The sequence below is a fragment of the Gadus morhua genome, chromosome 19, assembly GCF_902167405.1.
Source record: "Gadus morhua chromosome 19, gadMor3.0, whole genome shotgun sequence".
NCBI lineage: Eukaryota > Metazoa > Chordata > Actinopteri > Gadiformes > Gadidae > Gadus > Gadus morhua.
Window position 1 is genome coordinate 6,731,630 of NC_044066.1, and position 22,941 is coordinate 6,754,570.

At 47.0% G+C, this 22,941-nt stretch overlaps 1 protein-coding gene across 1 annotated transcript; it reads right to left on the reverse strand.

Moving 5' to 3' along the window:
• Positions 1-558: 558 nt before the first annotated feature.
• On the reverse strand, positions 559-20,469 carry akna (AT-hook transcription factor). Its single transcript, XM_030342510.1, has 22 exons — positions 19,843-20,469; positions 16,171-17,907; positions 15,602-15,905; positions 14,695-14,769; positions 12,173-12,329; positions 11,888-12,006; positions 11,622-11,681; positions 11,416-11,528; positions 10,851-11,013; positions 10,215-10,372; positions 9,887-10,027; positions 8,695-8,983; positions 8,068-8,165; positions 7,292-7,611; positions 6,673-6,823; positions 5,181-5,388; positions 4,510-4,801; positions 3,698-3,790; positions 3,186-3,263; positions 2,773-2,886; positions 2,400-2,559; positions 559-1,985 (listed from the first exon to the last, which is right to left on the reverse strand). Exons 2-22 carry the CDS (start codon positions 17,262-17,264, stop codon positions 1,709-1,711), a joined length of 4,464 nt encoding a protein of 1,487 aa, XP_030198370.1. The 5' UTR covers positions 17,265-17,907; positions 19,843-20,469; the 3' UTR covers positions 559-1,708.
• Positions 20,470-22,941: the final 2,472 nt, after the last annotated feature.

Sequence of the window (22,941 nt, forward strand, 5' to 3'; positions counted from 1 at the left end):
GTATACATGTATTCAAAACAGCAGCAACATATTGTGTGTAACTTATTCCACTGAAACCAAACATACCTTCAGCAGGAGACACCTTTCAGTCTTCTACATTTGGAATCTGCGTTTGTAAAACAAATTGTAATGCATTAAGTAACACCAGCTGAACTAGCATACGCACAAACTAAATCTAATGGCAAATATTTTTAAACTCATATTATTGGATATTTATTTTTAATTACTATCCATCTTGATTTGCATAAGGCCTACTTTCTTGAAATGAATAATAAAATACAGAAAATGTTTGGCATAACATTTATCATTGTCATAATGCTCTGCAGCATTACAGCTACTAAGCAAGGACAAAACACACGCAGGTCTGCAGCAGACCGATCAACGCTACCTAAGAACAAGGACCAGCGATGTGTATTTACGGCTTAATGACAATAACTACGTTTACGAGTTTAAGAAAATATGGGGTTTAGGCCTACTTTATATTCTATTTTTTATATGGCTTCTCATACCACACCTAGCGGTAAAATAGAGGCCCTTCAATTAAAGAATAAATCAAGATACTGTTTGTTGTATTTTAATTGCAATTTATTCAAGGACTTCAAGGACATTCATTCTAAAAATGTAGAAAAGGCAAAAATATACAGACGATCAAAACTTGGTACAAAAGTAGAAAATTCACGCAATGTTAAAACCTCAAAATAAACTAAGTACCAATACAATAAACAATGTTACATTAAATCAACAGCTATTCAATTTTATTTACTTAAAGGTTTAAAATTCTATGCTTTAATTTAAATATTGTAGACATTCTGTGATGAGTAACCTACCCATTTCTTAATCATCATCTTTTTAACTAACTATGTCAAACTACTTAAACAATTCTGATTTCAAAATATATTTTAAGAAAATAGTTTCATAGCCCATTAATGCTTTCATAAAAGTATAGTTTGAAAACTTTGGGATGAGTGAAGTTCACTTCTCACTTCCAGTGAGCCAGTATCGTCTCATTTACCAAATCATTACAATCAGTAATAATGCAGTAAAATAATAATAATAATAATAAAGAATAATCCCAAGTAAGATATTTAACTAATTTCACAAATAAAACAATTATAAACATTACAGCAGAACAATAAATAAATAATGGTTCTTGTAGTTATGAATGCTTTATTTGACTTGACAACTGCAGCAGTTCCTATTTTATCATTTGCTAGTCACAGGCTAGCAGAATTCTAGCAGCTAACTAGCAGGAGACTAGAAGAAGGTAAGCAGTAAATGAGCCAGATGCTGGTTTAAAGCTAGTGGCTAGTAGAAAGCTAGCAGCATTCTGGTAGAAAGCTAGCAGCAGGCTAGAAGAAGACTGGTAGAAAGTGAACAGTAAACTGGGGAAGAAAATAGTTAATAGTTAGCAGAAAGCTAATAGCAGGCTAGCAGAAAGCTACTAGAAAGTGAACAGTGAGCTGGGGAAGACTATTTAAAGGTTAGCAGAAATTAGCAGCAGGCTAGCAGAAAGCTACTAGAAAGTGAACAGTGAGCTGGGGAAGACTATTTAAAGGTTAGCAGAAAGCTAGCAGCAGGCTAGCAGAAGGCTGGTAGAAAGTGAACAGTAAACTGGGGAAGACTAGTCAAAAGTTAGCAGAAAGCTGCTGAATGCAGGAAGACAGCTGGAAATAGCCTAGCAGAAAGCTACCCGCGCACTAGCAGGAAGCTAGTAGATGCAGGACTGAGACAGTGCTTCCTGGTAGTGCAGCCCTGAGGCCAGAGAGCGCGCCATGCGCCTGGAGGTCAGCTTCATGTCCCGGGCCGCCCGGAGGGCCTTGTTCAGAGAGCAGCCCAGAGAGTCCCGTTGCTTAGCGATCAGCGGACGACTCGCGTGCCTTCTCACTTCCCCGTGACCCCTGACCTCTGAGGTAGCGCGGCCCAGGCTATGTGCGTGGATGTACGGGTGTCGTGAGTCCGGCGTCGTCAGGGCACACGAGCATAACCTAAGTGATAGAAGATCACTGAAGTTAGCATGTGGACTTAATGCCCATCCAATTCCATTAGAAGATATGACCTACTTTATACATTATGCTAGAATGACCGTTATGCTTGAGTTGAACTGTGGGCTATAACTAGCTATAAACGCATAAATACCAAACAATCAAAACTACAATCTAGTACTTTAAGTGGCTGTGTCCGTCACATTGCCAGTGTCTGTGTCTGATTCCCACTGGGGGCACCAAGGGTCATGCACTTTATGTTGCTATTGTATGCTACTGTTGACGTTTCTGATTTCCCTTATTGTAAGGCCCTCAGGATAATAGCGTCTGCCACAGGGCCCCTATATAAACCGAATAACACTAACCCGTCATGTGATGGGCACCGTGTCATGTATCAATCAGAGCGGCTCTACTCACAGCAGCGCTGGGTGACACGTTGGTAACCAGTGTACCGGCCCCAGGCTGCCTAGGAGGGGGGGGGCCGGAGCGGTCAGACCAGGGCCTCCCACCCCCCCCTCCAACCCACCTGCAGCGGGCTGGGGCCCTCTGGAGACATGCTGCGGGTCCTGCATGTGCACTGTTAATGATCGAATAAAACAAATACAAAACTGTGTCAAATTGTTCGAAAGAACATTGTCAACAAGTTAACGTCTACCTCCAATTATCTTACACGTTGTGACGCAGTGTTTTACAATATTATCACCACATATAAGAAGAAGCTCCCTAGCAGCCATGCTGGTGTTGTACATTAAATAAGCGTTGTTGTGTTGTTGTTGTGTCCTGGGCTCACCTGTCGGAGGGGCCACACGCTCAGCGGGCTCTGAGGGGCCACACCTGGCACACACCTGGGGAGCGCCAGGGGCCTCACCCCCGGGCCCTGGAACCACAGCAGTAACAACAAGACCTAAAGCACAACTAAAGACTTAGGCCCAATCCCATTTCTACCCCTTACCCCTTCCCCTTACCCCTTCAAAACAAGGGGGAGGGGTAAGGGGTAGAAATGGGATTGGGCCTTAAAGACTTGAGACGAGGGCCAGGGTCCACCTCTTCAAGTATTGGGATGTTGAGCGCAAAGCGCAAAGAAAAAACACACTCCAGATAAAATAACAGCACTGTGATGTCCTGGATTGAATGGTCACTGTAACTGCATCAAAGAGCGCCGATACGAAACGGCAGAAGAAGGACATATGGAGGCGATCTTACGTGCAGCGTGTCCGAGCTGCCGGGCGGAGTGACTCTCGTCAGACGGTACCGAGGAACCAGACCGGCCGGGCTGCGGCCCTGTGAACAACGCAGAGAGGAGTGGAACTGAATGAACAACGAGGACGCAGAGCAGAGGTGATCCTACAGGTCTGTGTGGACACGAGGCAGCAAGGGAAATCATCCTCTGTGGTTTATAGCATGTTGAAGAGATATTTCAGTATGTCTGTAAGATGAATATTTGAAATGCTCTTTTTCTTTGTGGTGCTCGAGGGGTCAACCTGTTCCCCCTCTACGAGCCACTGACGGGATGCCACTCACGGGTTAGAAACCACTGTCCTATACGACTGATGAAGTGTTCTTAATGTTATATCTCGATCTGTTTCATTTATTTTATGTTCTAAATGACTCATAAAATGTTCAATAATGTAACCCACAAACCAGAGTGGTTTGCAGGTTTTAAATAAGTGAACATCTCATTCGTCCCCGATGGAGGGGCTTATGAGGGGTCTCACGGGGGTCCGGTGCGGGGGTCCAGGCCGGGCGGTCTGGGGGGAGAGATGAAGGTGCAGAGCGGCTGGCCGAGCGGCCCCTCTCTGGGTCTGCTGCTGGAAACACAAAGCAGGACGTTGGAGGACGTCGGAGGAATAGTTCAACCACTTGTCCACCATCAAACACACTTGACCAAAAGTCACCGTGACCCTATCGTTCAGTCTTGAAGCAAACTGCATGTGTCATGACATGTAGGCGAGTCCCTCTGTGTCACCAGATGTATTCAACGGCAAGAGGAAGGATATCAAGCCAAGTATCCACAATAGGTGATACATTGCTTTAGAACAATTAATTCATACTGAGATCTATGGAGTACTTGCAAAATATTTTACGGTGAAGGTAATCGTGGGCTATATCGAATACAGCTTTATAACCACCATTTTAAACGCACAATTTCATAACCCTCATCCATCCTGGGAATGAAGCGATAGGTTAGACATAAGATAATAAGCATAAGCATACATTCGTCAAGTTCATGATATCTGGTGTTGAAGCCCTTTAAGAGACAAAGAAAGGCAGTCACTGGATACACAGCGCCTCTCTGGTGTCACATGTCAACACAGAAAGAGTGAGTCAACACAGATTGAGAGTGAGAGAGAGTGAGAGGTAGTGAGAGTGAGAGAGAGTGAGAGTGAGAGGTAGTGAGTGACTGAGTGAGTGAGCCAGTGAGTGAGTGAGTGAGTGAGTGAGTGAGTGAGTGAGTGAGTGAGTGAGTGAGTGAGTGAGTGAGTGAGTGAGAGCAGGAGTAGCGTTGGCAGCATCATCCCAGACTCACCACCTCCCTGCCGAGGCCTCTGTGTGGGAGCGGAGGACGCCCGCCTCCTCCACGCCGGCTCACCGCCTTCTCCCCGTGCTCCTTCTGTCACCGTCCACCCCTGCCTCCTCCACCCTCCTCCTCCTCCATCCACCCTCCCAGCGCTGACACCAGAGGAACACGTGCATTTAGACATTGGACCCAACCCAAACAACGCACAAAATAATGGCAAGCTGGTGAGTGCATTGTGCACGACTTTTGGACAAACGGGTTCAGAGTTTGAACCCAAGTCTACGGTGTACCCGTCAGCATCCTTGAGACGGATGCCTTAGTGCTTTATATAAATGCGCTGTTAACACGTTACCTTAAGGGTACATCAATTAATCATTCATTTGCATTAGTTAATGCAGTAATCAGCATTAACTAACAGTTCATTTACCATTACTAATGGTCTAGGTATCATTTACTAATGGTGTAAGGAATAAGGTTATGGTTAAGCCTAACCCCTATGCTAATGCTATATGATATTGCTGATCACAGGCAACTACTGTTAATGAATGGTTAATTAATGTACTGTTATTGTAAAGTGTGACCAATGTTTCTGCTCAACAATGATATAAGTTGTAATAGTAGGTGGTTGTTGTAGTGTTTTACAGAAGCCAGAGGAATGATGAAGGTGATGATGAAGGTACATGAGGAGGGGTCTGGGGGGTCAACACCGACCTGAGGCGGGGGGTGGAGGTGCTGGGCTGGGGGGCTGCTGGGAAGGCTCTGGTAGGCTGACTGGGGGGGCTGGTAGGTAGGGCAGGGTGGGCCGTGTGTCTGGCTCTCAGGCTGCTCTCCAGCCTCTCCTTCAGCCGGGTCACCTCCGCCTGCAGCTCCTGCATCGCCTCACTGACGCTGCACACGCACACACACACACACACACACACACTCATGTTAACATGCATACGCATAAACATACACTGGTGAGGATGCAAACACAAGCAAACACACAAAAACACACACACACACACTCCCACGTAAACATATACTGTAACATCTGTAACAATATCAACTTTCACTAGTGAGGATACAAACACAAACACATACACACAAACAAACGTACCCACACACATACAAGGAAACATACACACGGGTAAACAGACAACAAAACAACAAACACAAGCAAGCACACAAACACACACGACATAAATGCACGCAACCGCAAACAAGTCAAAACACAGGCGTGCATTTAGTCACACAAACACACACAGTGCATGTACACATATAAACACACACAGACGCATACAAAAAGGGGAAAATCCAAATTTTGCAGCAATTTGACTGCCCACAAACATGCTTGCATCAGCTCAGGTTTGATATCCACATCAAGTCCACCTCAGCACTCCTTCAGGAGACTCAATATAATATGCCTTATCGTTAATAACCCGACGGGAGCGGTGCATAAATCCATGCTCAGTGCTACACAGCATTCCAAAAGCATTGAATCTAATGAAGGGCCAGTTCTGGTCCCGTCCCAAACACTACCACCCGGGACCTGACTCATGCAGCAGCCCGGCATGCCAAAATACCTCCAGGTATGAAATCACATTTATTAGGACCACGCTGTAACAGAACACAGCGGGGGAAGAGAAATAGGCCAACATGAATGCTAAGTATCAGAGAAGAATCTGCACTCACAGCATGACATGTCAGGATGTGACATATACCATAATATATCATATGGCATCATTTTAGACTTAAAGAAGGACTGCAGTTTTTTGGTAGCTGTACATTACAATGTCACCAGGGATATCTAACGACAAAACCGTACTGAAACACAAAAATAACAAAAACACAGAAACCCAGGCACAATATTTTAAATACAACAACTACCCAACAGCTCATGCAGTATTTGAAGATGGTTTTATTGTGCTGTAGCCCCAGTCTGGAGCCAGTACCAGTCTCACATGAAGGAGGTAACGGCTGACTCTGTCCAGGAGTGAGGAAGGACAGAGGAATGGACTACGGTCTCTAAGGGCCACCGTGGAACTATTCTGCTCTGTGTTGTGGAAACCATTGCCACGACAACGATGCTATGCTAACTTAGCGTTGACTGCCCCAGCATTGACATCAGCTGTCATGGGGACGGTTTCACAAACAAGAGCCTCTCCCGGATAGCGCTAGCAGCGTGACCCTCACTTGTGATCTGGCATCTGACCTCCGGGGCCTGGTGCATTGTGGGGGTCGTCATGGTGATAAGACAGGGAGTGGCCGCCCCGGGAGCCGGAGGAACCTGTGGTTTGTTGGCCTTCATCATCGTCTTCGTCATCGTACTCTGACACACAGTGGGCTGATAGGAAATAGAAGGAAAGGTCGGCTGAGTGTTAGGAATCTGGAAACAGGAAGTGGAGATAAGGAAGAGCAGCAGGGAAGAAAAACAGTTGGAGGCAGGAACGAGGCTGTGGACGCCTTTCAACACGCTGGAAAGACTATCACTGAACAAATCCTTCTCTTTTATTAAATATTAGACTACACAAAAATATAATAGAAGATAAAATACAAAGAATATCAAAGAAATAATTGAAGCATGATAAAAATATAATGTTGTTAGAGTGATATAATAAGGCATAGAATTTAGTTTTTGCAAATTGGTATAATATAAAAATGTTTATATTTTGGTCATTTTAGCAGCCTTAAGGGTTTACTACTTTGCATCAGGATTGCATCAGATATGTCTAACGACTGGCGCTCTACTTTGCTGATAGGCAGACCACCCTGGTCCTGTACAGGTGTGGAAGCAGCAGATGAGCCCACTCACAGGGTTCAGACTCCAGACCCGGATCACTGCTCCCGCTGCCCGCCGTGGTCTGAGGCGTCGGACCCACCAATCGCTGAGAGGCACCGGCAGTTAAGTCCCGCCTCCTCTCCTGTCGGCCGTTTCTCATTGGTCGCCTGGAGGTGCCATTATTTCCTAGACTGGCCCCTCCACTGCTGCTGTGCTCCTGTGGAGCGGGTTGAGGAGGGGAGGAGGAGGAGGAGGAGGAGGTGGGGGGGGCACTAGCAGGGAGGGGGAGGGTGACCTGCACCGAGAGGTTGCTTCGTTGCCTCCTCGGAATCCTGTTCTGGGGGAGAGAGGGGCTGCAGGAGGAGGAGGAGGAAGAGGAATAGGAAGGAAAAGAGAAAAGGAGGGGAAGGAGAAGGAGGGGAAGGAGGATTAGAAGGAAAAAGGAGAAGCAGGAGGAGAATAAGGAATGGACGGAGGATGAGGAAGAGGAGACGAAGAAGCAAGAGGAGTAGGAGGGAAAGGAAATCAGAGACAAAGGCCGGTAACACACAGATAACACAGTGTTTTCATTCTCCAACATGAGAGCATGGCTAACGCTGTTATCAGGGAAGACATGATGGAAACACACACACATATCAGTTCATACGGGCGTGGAGCTTAGTGATGTGTGTGTGCAAGTGTGTGTGCGTGCTTGCACCACTGACGCAGAGAGGAGGGTGTGTGTTTTGTCAGGCTTGGGGGCGGCTGTGGTCTGATTTACAGCCTGCTAGATGCAATGAACGTGAGGGGACGGCTGCCTGGGGAGGTACCTCTCTGGCGCCCTCTGGTGGAGAGGACTGATGGCTGCAGCTGGAGTGCCGTCGGAGCCCACAAAGCCACTGTCGGTCTCTGGAGATACGATCCCATCCTAGACACAGACATATGACACACGGCCGGTAGGAAACATATACACAGGTGGTGTTTAGTTAGACAACACGCTGAGATGGACACGACAGTGTGCGGGTGTGTTATGGGTGGGGTTAAGCTGTAGTCAGGGCAGACCCCAGACACTGTGGGTGGATACACTGCTACTACACCCTGTCTCATCCAATTAGATCCATGAGGGAAACTAAAAAACGCTTCTGTTTGCGCATGTGTGTGAGACTATGTGCAAAGGATTTAGTGTAAATGTGTGTGTGTGTGTGTGTGTGTTTGTGGGGGTTGTGTTTAGGTGTATGTCATTGTGTTTGTGTGACTGTATGTACGTGTGTGCATGTGTGTAGGTGTGTATGGGCATGTGCAAATGTATACATATGTATGTGGATCTGTCTGTGTAAAAGCAATGCATGTGAGAGGGTTCGTGTGCGAGTGTGTGTGTGTACGTTGGTTAATCAGAGGGGAAGGGTTAGACTAGTTTCTCTAATAAGCAGTGTCATCATCACCCCCCCCCCCCTCACCTGAGACATCACCCCCCTGGACACCCCCCCCAGCCTGGAGCTCTTGGCCTCCCACTCTCCGCTCTCCCCCAGGCTGGTGAGGCTGCTGCTGGGGTAGCGGCCCATCCTCCGCCCCCTGGCCTGGAGGTCTGGAGGCTGCTGCTGCTGCTCCTGCTGACCGGAGGGCCGTGCGGAGTGAACCGGAGGAGACCGGTCTTGGGAGCGCTCGGCCCCGTTGAGAGACGGACGATCCGATTGGCTGGTGCCTGGCTTGGTGGGCGTGGCCCTGTCGTCGGAGGAGGCGGAGTCTCTGTCAGCAGAAGAGGGGGACGGAGTGTGAGTGAGTGAGTTAGTGGGTGAAGGTGTATTCATGTGTATGAGCATTAGAGATGGGGGAAAGAAATCGATTCAAGGAAGAATCGATTCGCAATTTTAGGTATTTCTCAGGTTTGCCTTTGTGTGTCAGATAATTGGAATCAGTTGATATCAATCATACATTTTTTTCAAATTTAAAAACTTCATACTGGTTATTTCATGCACACACTTATCAGCTTTCATGCCATAATCTGCCACACTGCCTTTCTTGGCACACACTGAAGTAGATCCTGAAAACCGAACCACTATGTACTGCACCAATAATCTGTTTTTAGTCTGGAATCGTTTTTGAAACGATAATCGACATTGAATTGAATCCTGACCCCAACAATCAAAATTGTCAAAATGATCCCATCTCTTATGTGAGGTGTGTGTGTTTTTTGGGAATGTGCATGCGAGTATAGATGTGCATGCAATGTGCACGTGAGTGAAGGTGTGTTTGCGTGTGTATGTGTGTGTATTTTAGTGGGTTTGTAAATGTGAGGCTACATGTACTTAATATCACCTCCTTCTTTACCCCTGTTGCCAAGCCAACTAAAAGGCTAAATTTATACTGCCTCGGTTTCTTCTTATCATGAAAACCAAAGTGCTTTTCAGACACGCAGACACAGCCACAGCAATAAGGTTATAAAATAAAAACACTAGAATTATATTATTAGTAATAGTATTGTAATAGTTAAAACTAAATATATATATATATATTTATGTATACATAGAAGTTATTCATTCAATTATTGTAAAGTTGTCCCTGACTTTGTCCCGCTCAGGTACGATATGAGGGACCGGGCCCCACAGAACAGAGTCTGGGCCTTTGGGACAGCTGGCCCTTGCGACTAACCCCTGGGTGGGTCCCCTATGGGCTCCTCCAGCCGCTCTGGGCCCCCCCGGGTCCTGAGGCAGCCTAGGGCCCCTGGGAGAGCGCCGCGCCCCCTCGTTCTGGACCTCGGCCGGGGTAGGAAGCTCCTGGTAGCTCTGGAAGCTAGCACACAGTAAGTAATGAGAACCTTTCTAAGTCACACCCTTTAACTAGTTTATTGGTCACTTATTAATATTCACATTACATTTGCTGTCATTGCCGAAATGACCAAGATAAAAGAATAATGATTAATTAATAAATAATTTATATTCAATTTAAATCTCTATTCTGATTTGGTGTGATGCATTACCTGCCCCTCAAAGAGCTGAGGTCCAGCTCGTCCATCCTGAAGGGCTGGAGGAGGAGACGCTCCTCACTCTCCCCTCCACTCTCCCCGCTGGTGCAGCTCAGCCCCCCCCCGGCCCCCAGCAGGGGCCCCGTGTCCCCAGGCAGAAGGACCCCGGGGCTCTGGGGACAGAACCGGCACAGGGAACACAGCAGGGTCAGCCGGGGGGCTCAGAGGGCTGAGGGTTGTAACTGGGGTTTAGGGCTCTACACATACAGCTGGCTGAGGCCGTAGCGATAAACCGGGCACAGAGGGCCGTTCCTAGCACGCTGTATCACATTTGAAAGGAGCATATATATTTAATATCAATATGCTGTACAAGGGTGATCAAAAGGTGAGGAAATCAAAGCCACCTGTCACCTGTTCATTCTAAATGTATCAGTGGTACCAATAAAACCTAAAAAGTGTGTGTGTGTGTGTGTGTGTGTGTGTGTGTTTGTTGCATGGTGTGTGTGTGTGTGTGTTGCATGGTGTGTGTGTGTGTGTGTGAGTGTGTTGCATTGTGTGTGTGTGTGTGTGTGTGTGTGTGTGTGTGTGTGTGTGTGTGTGTGTGTGTGTGTGTGTGTGTGTGTGAGTGTGTTGCATGGTGTGTGTGTGTACCTGGGGTTGGGACCGGGGCTCCGTGGGCTCACTCATCAGGGATCCAGAGCTGGGACGAGGAGCAGGAGAAGGAGGTGCCATGGAGGAGTACTGCTGCTGCTCTGACAGCTCCCTGATCTCCTCCACACACGTCCCACACTGGAAGATCAGCCCCTCCAGCTCCCTGACACGCACGCGCACACACACACACACACACACACACACACACACACACACACACACACACACACACACACACACACACACACACACACACACACACACACACACACACAGATCATGCAGCAGACACATACAAATACGCAAACACACACAAATTAGAAACAACATAAAAAGTATATATATACAGTAAAACTTTATTTGGTCTCTGTGGGAGTGTGTGTGTGGATGATGGCTGGTTTAAGTAACCATCATCTCCACACATTCCCAAAGTCAAACACATAAACAACATTATATAACTGCATTTACGATGAACACACACCAATGTTACCAATACACAGATTAGATACATAATCACATTCACGTGGCCTTTCAGACACAAGCCCAACAACACAGATCCTCTCACCTGTTGGGGTCAAAGGGTCTTACTTCCGCCACTCCACGGTGTCTGCGTTCGTCCCGGGCTGCCAGGTAACCTCTCTCCAGAAGGTCCAGCCCCTGCACCAGCCGGGAGAGACCCTAGACCAATCACAGCTAATGAGTCAACCTCGGAGGCTGCCTATTGGCTAAGCCTTGAGAGGATTATGAACGAGAAGTTGTCATGGTCATTACCTTCAAACGCTCGAAGGGTTCCAGTTGCCCACTCGTTATGAGGTCCTCAAATCTTTTCACCTGTATGCACACACACACACACACACACGCACACACACACACACACACAGTCCTAAACTTAACTGCAATGAATACATTCTAAACAGAAACAAACAAAAAATGTTGGTGTGAAAATAAAATGCAAAAAAATCTGTCCTTCTAATATTAAATGTCCTCTTTATATTTGTCCTGTTTCCCCTGCATTGGAACCAAACTAAAGGAGGTACCTGCTGTAGGAACTTGTTTGCCTGCGCGCGGAGCGTCTTGGAGGGGCTCTTTGTTGACCCACAGCTCCCCCTAGAGGAGCTGGAGGACCCTGAGCAGGGACGGCCAGGGGAGGCGGCCGCTAGAGGGAGACAAAGAGAAGTGGTGGGGATATATAACCGATTATCTTAGCAAATCAAAAAGATGTTCTTAAACACTGCTTGAGAGAACTAAGATTATGCAAAACATAAAAGATTCAGGTGAAAGCCGGACACATTGGAATGTTGGTTGATCATAAAAGGCGTTACGTTGAGTCTGCTCCTGTCTGTTCTGGTGTCCTGAGTGGGACCCCATCACTGCTCTCTGGGCATGGGGGAAGCTCAGGGTCATGACCTTTGACCCCTCCTGGGTCATCCTGGATTTGAAGCTCTGGTCGGGTCGTTTAGGGTCGGAGTACAGGTTCACCTGGATGGGTGAGACAGTAGCATGCACAGATTAGTTCTGATACCTTTACACTCACATGAAACACTTTGAAAGAGATATCACATCCCAGATCTGGGATCCAGCGATTCTGCTACGTTAGAGCACAACTCCGGGGGGGAGGCGGCACAGAGCCTGAGCAGGAAACCAGGAAGTGCAGGGGGCGGAATCCCACCTTTTTTCTCTTCTGCCAGACTGTAGATGTTAATCTACTTTCTGAATTGTGAGACTAAACTCCAAGCTCATAGTATTTAAACCTGAAAGTTTTCACATTAGCAGCCTCTCATGGCTGAAGTTGTAGCTACAGGGGTAGCTATTTCCTATTCAGAAGATATTTATGTTAGTATGAGAGATAGTGCGAGATTTTATCATTGGGGATAGAATATGATAAAAAAAAAGTTTTAAAAAAATCCCTGTTTGTAAAGTGGCAATAGGTTGATATATTGAGAGACATTGTAAAAATATATCAATAAAATCTTCCCATAAATTGTAGTAATATAGTCATCATGTGGAAGTGCAAAATGTTAACTGATGTCTAACTAAATGTTAACTACTAACTAGATAATGGAGTGATATCCTAATTCTGGACATATATATTGCAGCAGATATCTATGGGTACTGTTAACATGCACACACGTGAACACACATGCTCTTGCCACTGTAGTCAAGGTGAAAGGGAGGTTCTGATATATGCTAGTTCGACAGCAAGTAAATCTAAGTTGACCTCACGCTGGCCGAGATAGTCAGAAGGTGTCGAGCATACTTGATTGAACAGAATGAACTGGTTTATTAATCACTTAATGCAAATATATTCTAATAAACATTCCCAATGAACCAACATACTATTATTTAAGCCTTCAGAATGGTTCAGCACTCAGTAACGGATTTATAAATATGGTTTTAGAAGGTTGTGTTTCATAAATAGATTGTATGTGTCAATAAACTACTACTAGTTGAATTAAAAAAAGAAAAGCCTACGTCCATTTTAATTGCAGTCCTCTAAATTGATGTGGCACTACGCTTAAGGTAGCATAGAATTGAGAAATTCTGACAAGTGTCAGTGCGAGAAAAGCATTTCACTATAGATGCCATAATGGCGGTGATACAGCGTAAAATAGCTATCATAAATTAAGCATTAAGCTATGTTTTTCACATGCTTTTAGCTGGTAGCTTCAATTCACTAATCTAAATTATGTCAAGCTGCATGAGGTCGCCCACTTCAGATCGGTCCATGTCAGAACTTAGTAATGAACCCAGTGAACCCGATGTTGCTTTCGGAACATACCCCCCCACCCCCCACGCTACCTCTGTACGTCATCGGTGCACACGTCATCACACCAGAGAGAACATTACAGTCATTAAAGAGAAAGGGACCAAGGGACTCACTTTGAAACAAGGACAAGAGTGGGAACCTTGACTTAACCCCTCGTCTGCTGGGAAATATATTTTCCTTTCCAAACACAATTAAAGAAGATAATTGTATATTTAGGACATATTCATCATGTTAAATGTTATAATCGATTTTTCATCAGCATTATACCATAGGAGTTTCCTCCAAGGATCCTTAAGAATTATTTTGTTCTGCAAATGACTGGAAAAACAGCAACAATGCTTCTGTCTTCTTAAAAACACATCGATCATCGACTTTAGAGAGTGTTTCCCTGTACTGCTGAGCAGACAGTCCTGGGCCCATGTGCTTTAGCACCAACCGGATAAGGGTTGGGGGGGTTGGAAGGGGGTGTGTGGAGGTGGTGGTGGTGGTGGCGGTGGTGGGGGGGTCTGAGAGGAGACAGATGGCGGTGGTGGGGGACCGAGCACTCGGGGTAATCTGGGGTTAATTAGTACTAATGGAGGAATAGTGTGGAGTGGTGCAGCCCTAGGTCCACTGGTCCAGGTCGTTTGGCTATATTAGCCAATAGTGTGGACGTGCGCCTCATGCACTCTCTGTGCAGAGCTTAAGGATCTCAGAAGGGCGCCAAACGTGCACATCGCAGTAGAGCCGTGCACGAGGGCAGCCATGACTCATGATTTAGTGAATAATTTAATCATAATTCATGCTTACACCCACACATTAAATACTATTTTGTTTGTGCCGATTCACTTCCCTGCCTTCAACCTTACCTCCCAGAGTTCCTGGAGCCATTTTATCAAAACCATTTCATTTTTTCCTTCTCAAAAACCACCATGTGCAATCGTTATATATATCCTCAATACGTCCACAACAGTGATGGCTTAACGATAACAACCCCAGCTAAGGGTTGCTGGTGCGCTTGTTTTCCACCTCTCTGCCACACAGCAGGGGTGGAGGTGTGTTAGGGATGCATTAGGGAGCGTGTCCCGGGCTCACTACCTTGGCTCTGAGACGCAGGCGGTCGATGGTGTTCTCCGCCTCAGCGAACCTGGTCAGCAGGGTGTTGTAGTCCTCCTAAGAGGGGGGGGGGGGGGGGGGGGGGGGTTAGAGGAGCGTTAGAGGAGCACTGGGCCTGGACCCACAGGTGGTCAGAAGGGGAGGGGGAACAAGTGCAGAGCTAGAAGAGGGAGAACCAACCCAAACAGGAGATAGAGAAGAGAGGAGACCAACAGTTTGGGCATTAATTAAAATGCCTAAACTACTTGAAAAACATTAGCAAGGCAATCGAATAGATAACTTTTCATGGAAAGCAGTAGCAAAAAAAAAAAAAAAAAACAGCCACTGATGTATGCGCTAGTGCTTTATAATTGCACTTGTTTATTGAATATTAATATTCACATATATTATACTGCCAAGTGCCTCATTCTCGTTTTATGAATGCGCTCTTGCACTTCTGGTTAGACGCTTAACTGCATTTCATTTTCGAGGACTTATTCTTGTGGAATGACAATGAAGTTTAATCTTATCCAATTTAATAATTGCATATAAGACCAGCAGATGTATGAACAATCAAGCCAAGGCATGAATATAAATAAATATCTCAGACGCAGTACAAGGCACACCGAGGTCTTTTCGAATGAAATCTCACTTAATCTCCATTTACATCATTAAAATAATATTGGGCTCTTCAACGGGTCAAAGCAGGGAAGAACATGGCTAATTAATAGGGACTTAAGAACCAGTAAATTAACCTGCATAACCTTATTGCTCCATTAAGTCCAAAAGTATTACTCAAGTACTACTCAACATTAATGGCTGAGGGTAGAGATGAGTCAGTTTAGCATAGCTTCGACGTTAGCCTGCCCACCGTTCTTACCAGGTTTTACACAGAAGCCCCCCCAGTTACCTGAAGCTGCTCAACCAGTCGAGTGGCCCGCTGAGGGCACCTGAAGTCCTCTGGGACGATGGAGATGGTGGAGTTCTGCTCCGGTGCCCACGGAGAAGGAGGTGGAGAGGGAGGTGCGTCCGTGCTGCTGAAGAGGATCTCTTTGGCGATGTCCGCGGGGGACTTGAAGACCAGGGTGGGCTCGGGGGACAGACTGACCCTGCAGGACTTGCGGCTCTTGGGGGGCTCATAGCCGCTCTTGGGGAAGTAGACCTTTGGTTCCACCTTGGAGAAGTCTGGCGTACGGAAGCTCGGAGCTTCTCTCCTGCCAAACAGAGACAAATACAATTGAGATGATGTCTTCGATTGAAGGCTAAAAGTACTATAAGAAGCCTGTAATGGGGAGGAATGAAGATATCCAACTGGAAATAGGTATGTAGCTATTTAGACACATACAAGAGCAATCTACAGCGCCACACAGGTAAATAACATTAAGCAGAAAATATACGGATCGGACATCTTACCCTTGCAGGCCTACAGGTAGACTGAGTTCATGGGGACTATCCTAACTTCACCACTAGGGATTTTACCTGACTTCCCGTTCTGGAGTTCTATTTCTGGCATACGTCTGCAGGGTCCCGTGGGATCTCTCTCTTGGCCTCCTACCAATCCTCCCACCTTGAGGAGCGTAGTGGCCATGTTGACATTCTGGTGGGGCTGCCTGGTATTTCTTTATAGACCAGGCAGGTTGTTCTGGAGGGTTCAAGGGCCTAGAAAAAGAGGCTCCAGGAGAGTACGCGCGCATTTTTCTTGGAGTAGATGTCATCCTCTTGAGCCGTTCGGTTCGTGACGTTTCAGGCATGTCCTTGGTTCGTTTGTGCCTCCCCTCCCATTCCGTCAGTGCCGGGTCAAGACGAACCTTTAGGCCGTGCTGAGGGTCCATATCCCTGGCTGCTACGTCCGGTAACCGATGAGGCTTGGGGGAATGGCTCACGTGGTGGCTCCTGCTGCTGCTGCAGCAGGACTCCGGGAGGCTCTCCGAGTAGACGTCTTCATCCGGCAGGGTCTCTTCCTCGATGCCCACGGACTGAGCCAGCCCCTCCGAGGAGTAGTGGTGCAGGTGGGGATACGCGTTGGACTGCAGCGGTGAAGGAGGAGAAGGAAGAGACGGAAGAGAAGGAGACAGGGAAGAGGCAGGGTTGGGGCGACAGCTTGGGGAGGACGTGGAGATGTTGTGTGTTCGGCACTTTTCGCTTCTGCCAGTTCTCCCTGAAGGTTTGGTTACTGCGGCAGGTGAGATGTGTTCTTCTTCAGAGTAGGCTGGGGTGGAACCACCTGGAAAGGGCTCCTCTGGACCACCACAGGCTCCAGTGGGGGCACACCGAGCACCTCCTCCCTCATCTTCAATGTCTCCCTTCACCCCGAGTTCAACCTCCTCCAGGGCGTCTCGCAGCCCAATGATGCCGTTCTCATCCATGTGGCTCTCAAAGTCCTCTGCCCTCAGCTCTTCTGCTTCATCCTCCTCCTCCTCCTCCTCCTCCTCACCACCAACAGAATAACCATCTACACCAACTCCGTCCTCCCATCCATCCTCAGACGTAGCGGAGCTGGGCGTAGAGGTGCGCAGTGGGGCGGGGGTCCAGTTCAAAACCCCTGCTTTGCTCATGTTCTTCCCCGACTCCATTACTCATTAGGTCTAGGTCCCCCGTCCAAAGGATCCGATCCCCCCAACCAACCCACTACTAGCCTGGCACAGTCGCTATCCCCTAGCCCAGCACAGTCGCTATCCCCTAGCCCGGTACAGGTGCAAGCCCCTAACCCGGTACAGGTGCAATGCCCTAGCCCGGTGCTAGCCCCTAGCCCGGTACAGTCGCTAGCCCCTTGACCGGTACAGTCGCTAGCCCCTTGACCGGTACAGTCGCTAGCCCCTAGCCCGGTACAGGGGCTAGCCTCTAGCCTGGTACAGGGGCTAGTCTCTAGCCTGGTACAGGGGCTAGTCTCTAGCCTGGTACAGGGGCTAGTCTCTAGCCCGGTACAGGTGCTAGCACCTAGCCTGGTACAGGGGCTAGTATCTAGACCGGTAAAGTTGCTAGCCCCTAGCCCGGTACAGGGGCTAGTCTCTAGCCCGGTAAGGTGCTAGCACCTAGCCCCTTACAGGAACTCTGAGCGACGTTCCTGGTCTGTGTCCTGCCCTCTCTCCAAGGCACTCAAGTGACCACTGGTTGGAAGGCGAGTCAGGCAGTAAGAGGCCACCGCTGGAAGAGTGAGGCAGGATAGACTCAGTTCTTGGTCGTTGCTGTCCAGATGGAGCAGATTCCTTATGGTTCCTGGAATAGATGGTACAGTAGGTATGTGTAAATGGATGCTGAATAATTCATTACGTTCAAGTGCCAGAACAAGAAACATGTCCAAACAGTACAAAAAATAAACATGTAAAAATAATAGGTTTTAAGGTATTAACACAGAAATAATACATTATGTTGGTAAGAAGGTGCTTCAAGCGCTTCAAAGACTTTATTTATTATCACCATTGAAACAGGGCAGATGGATTGAACTATCATAACTAATTCAAAAACGAATCGAAAGTGATTACATTCGATATTATTCATTCCACATTCCATGTCTATCAGCCCTTCCCTCAAGTTGTCACGGCTGAGCAACGGCACACATCACCCACACAAGCCAGGGCAGGTAGCAGACCTCCTGCTGAAGGCAGAAACCTTTATGCTTCACACAGCTTACTCCACACACTAGCATGCATATTCAAGTACACACACACATTCAGATTAAACACACAAGGACACATTCAGGTGCACACACACATATTCACACACACACATGTCCAGCTTCAAGCGCGCACACACACACACACACACACACACACACTCAGTATAAACTAGTAAGTCATCCATGTATAGGCAAACCAAAGCAGTATTCATTAAACTGGACAGACTGACCACCATGCATTCAAACTAAATAACACTAGCTGACAGCACAGAGAATCTTGCTGAAAGAAAGGTATGGGTTTAGCAGCATAATCGCTAGTTACGCTATAGTTTATTGTTCAGCGAATACTGGAACAACATACAGCAAACTACGAATTACCAGAACATAGAGCAACCTTCACTATACGAATGAACACACAACCTACGACCTGATACCACACATCTCACCAGCAGACAATTGTATATTTAGTCAACGTTCAATTGTTCAACTAAGTACAAACGTCATATTGTTTCTTCTTCTGCCAAACCCTTGAAAAGTGACTTCCTCTAGCATGACCATAACAGATATCTGATGACAGCCTACCTGTTGCTGTGTCCATACTCTGTGTACATGCAGTCAAGAGGGGATTTGGGTCAACGCTGAGACAATGGGGGGAATTAAGCTACATGCTAAAGCCTACTACATGTACAGTAGGCTACAGAGGGTTAGCCGCGATACCACACAACGTGGGGCCAAAGACACGGCTTATCCCCAGGCGCTGTCCTTAGAACTAGCACAGTGTCTGGGGTTGACAGGTGGGTGGGGGTTGGGAGGCGAAGTCAGACCGAAAGAGCTCATTAGTAACAGTGACAGTAAAATACAAATCAGAGGTAGAAAAAGAGAAAGATGTTGTCCAGAGGTCAGGCGGTGAGCAAAGAAAAGGAGATAACCTGGAGGATAAGTGCCTGTCTGTCACTTGTCTGCAAAACACAACGTTAACAAGAGCCAAAAGGAGGCTTTGCTTCGCACCAGTTGAAGTAGGCTATTGAGTCACCTACATACCTGGAGAACTCACCATGCCTGAATTACAAAGGATTCTAGACGGGTATACTAACCAAGCAATAACAGGTACTCTGTTCAACAATGGAGAAAGGCAAGGACTTAATCACAGAAAGCAGTACAGTAAGTGTAAATAATAACAATACAGCCATACAACTACATCCTGCCCGTGAGTAACAAGCGGCTGTAATTATTTTGCTGTTACAATATAAATCCAACACTCTTAAAAACATAAGAGTGTACCCTCTGTTCAGAAATGCCTTGTTTTTAAATGTATCTTACACACAATCTCCAGGTCCCTAGCCAAGAGGTCGAGAAAAATCAAAACACACACACACACACACACACACACACACACACACACACACACACACACACACACACACACACACACACACACACACACACACCAGTAAGAGAAGCAAGACGCACAGAGTAACTCCAATAAAACATAAACAGGGATTCATCTAACTCGTCGACACATGTGGACAACTCACCGCGTTATGCAGATGTATTTATTTATGAATGCAGAAGTGATTTTCTGGAGATTTCAGATCGGTCGACTGCACAGCTGCAGCGACCCGTTGCCTTGAGAACACACACACACACACACACACAAATGCGCGCGCGCAGCGGCGCGCACACACATACACACACTCGCTAGACCAACCCCCGGGTCACCAAGCGACCACAGACACGCAAACCAAACCAAAGCGTTGAGTCGCAGGTCGGAGCGGCGGACGGAAACGTTGTGCAATAACTTCACTTTCCCGGGTGTACGCGATCGTTTGCAGTAGTTTGTCGCCAGATTTGAACCTCAGCATCAGCAACACGACGAGATGCGGGATCACTTGTTGAGAGGAGATCTCTTTCATCAGTTCCCAAAGTCATCAGTCCACCACTATCTTTCACAACGGATAGGCAACGACAATTCTGTATAAAAACAACCCCTCTAAAGCTCGGCGTGCTTGCATCCAGCCTTTCGACGCCCAAACAGCGCTACGTTCACAAGTAACAACAAAGTCGCGGCTATGACCGAGCTAATTATTACTCTTTATAGTGGGGCACTGATTTAGCTGGCGCAAAACTAGTGTGAAACTAAACAAAAGCATGACGCCAAAGACGAGCAGTGATTGGCTCGCATCAGTGTGTAAGGGCGGGACAGTGTTTTGATTGACGTGTCTAAACAGTTGGGTATCCTGGGGTTTAACAAATAGCCCCACAACTCTGTTTCAGTTTTTATTATACTCGGAAAAAAAAGGAAATAATCTGTAAATTCTGAAATGAATATAATTATTAAAAATAAAACTTTAACCTGAAGCACACGGTGTAGACACGTGGGGGCAGACTTTCCTCACCTTTGTCCACCCAAAGAAATGACTTTTTTGTGTTGCTATAGTTGGCGGCATCTATTAAAATATATATTTAACATGAAGTAGATTAAATCCCTGCTGCATGTGTAACAGTGTAAATAATAACTTGGCTTTAATGTTAAATTCCTGTCAAACTTGTGACTGCAACAAAAGGTTTTTTTGTGTATTTTATTTAGCAAGTCCACAGCGGAAGTTTGTTTCACACTTAAAGGATAACTCCGGTTTAAAATGGATCTGGGATGTGTTTAAGATGATAACGAAATGGGATGTTCGTTTGGGAGCACAAAAGCGCATGTAAACGCATTCTTAAATAGGCTGTTTTTAGCCGATTCTACCAAAACGCTATAAACTGGGAACCATGGGGGCATCTTGTCATGGTAAAAACGAAATCGTTATTTTAAACAACTTAAAAGGCTAGAAGTAGCCCGACACTTCTTTGATAGTATAATATGGGTCTTAAAATATAAAACGAGTCATTGAGAACTTTGTAAGTGTACAGATTATTTATTAAAAAAGTACATTATGCACACACAATACCATCAGTAGATCACCCATCAACGCCATTTTGTTTTCAAGACTCGATAAGTAGATTGACGAACACAGAGATTGTGACATCCGTCAGCAACACACAAGCTCTGTGTTCGCCAATCTACTTATCGAGTCTTAAAAACAAAATGGCGTTGACGGGTGATCTATTGATGGTATTGTGTGTATAAAATGTACTTTTTAATAAACAATCTGTACACTTACAAAGTATACTCTATGTTGGAGGCAGAGCTCGAGGTTGATGGTGTTTCGTCGTCAATTTCCCTGGTGGAGGTCACTGAGGTAGTCAAACATCTCCGCAGTGGCAAAGCCCCAGGGATTGATGAGATCCAGCCAGAAATGCTAAAGGCTCTGGGTGTTGAGGGGCTGCCATGGTTGACACGCCTATTCAACATTGCGTGGGAGTCGGGTACAGTGCCAAAGGAGTGGCAAACCGAGGTGGTGGTTCCCCTGTTCAAAAGGGGGACCAGAGAGTGTGCGCCAATTACCGGGGTATCACACTTCTCAGCCTCGCTGGTAAAGTCTACTCCAAGGTGCTGGAAAGGAGGGTTCAGCCGATCGTCGAACCTCAGATTGAAGAGGAACAATGCGGTTTTCGCCCCGGACGTGGAACTACGGACCAGCTCTTCACTCTCGCAAGGATCATGGAGGGGGCCTGGGAGTATGCCCATCCGGTCTAAATATGTTTTGTGGATATGGAGAAGGCGTATGACCGGGTCCCCCGGGAGAAGCTGTGGGAGGTGCTGCGGGAGTATGGGGTAAGGGGGTCTCTCCTCAGGGCCATCCAATCTCTGTACTCAAAGCGAGAGCTGTGTTCACGTCCTCGGCAGCCATTCAGTTTCGTTCTCAGTGGGTCCTGGTCTCCGCCAGGGCTGCGCCTTGTCACCAATCCTGTTTGTGATATACATGGACAGGATATCGAGGCGTAGTCGTGGTGGGGAGGGGTTGCAGTTCGGTGGTCTGAGGATCTCGCACCGTTGTTACGAAAAGAGAGCTGAGCCGCAAGGCAAAGCTCTGGATCTACCGGTCGATCTTCGTTCCTATCCTCACCTATGGTCATGAGGGTTGGGTGTTGACCGAAAGGACGAGATCGCGGGTACAAGCGGCCAAGATGAGTTTTCTCAGAAGGGTGGCTGGCTTCTCCCTTTAGGGATAGGGTGAGAAGCTCAGCCATGCGTGAGGAACTCGGATTAGAGCCGCTGCTCCTTTACTTAGAAAGGAGTCAGCTGAGGTGGTTCGGGCATCTGGTAAGGATGCCCATTGGGCGCCTCCCTTGGGAGGTGTTTCAGGCACGTCCAGTGGGGAGGAGACCTCGGGGAAGACCCAGCACCAGGTGGAGAGATAATATCTCAAAAAAGGCCTGGGAACGTCTCGGGATCTCCCCCCGTCAGAGCTGGTCAATGTGGCCTAGGAAAGGGAAATCTGGGGCCCCCTGCTTGAGCTGCTCCCCCCGCGACCCGACCCTGGATAAGCGGATGAAGATGAGATGATGTTTTTCAAACCAAATGTTACCACTATAAGATCACTGTTGGAAGTAAAACGCTGTAACGCTGTGGTGCGAGCGAGAACACACTGCAAGGCTTTTCCATTAATTGCACACTGTTCGTGTTTACTGTCCCATGTTGCAGATCTAAGAAATAAACCCAGTCCAGTGTGACGACACACACACACACACAC

Excerpts from the sequence above, each read along its gene's own strand:
- akna (XM_030342510.1), bottom strand. The coding sequence starts at position 17,264 with ATGGAGTCGGGGAAGAACATGAGCAAAGCAGGGGTTTTGAACTGGACC. Across the intron at positions 7,612-8,067 it reads CACCAGAGGGCGCCAGAGAG|CCCCTCTCTCCCCCAGAACA; the intron begins GTACCTCCCCAG and ends CTCCTCCTGCAG. Across the intron at positions 4,802-5,180 it reads CCCCCCAGACCCCTCCTCAT|GATGCTGACGGGTACACCGT; the intron begins GTACCTTCATCA and ends ATCCGTCTCAAG.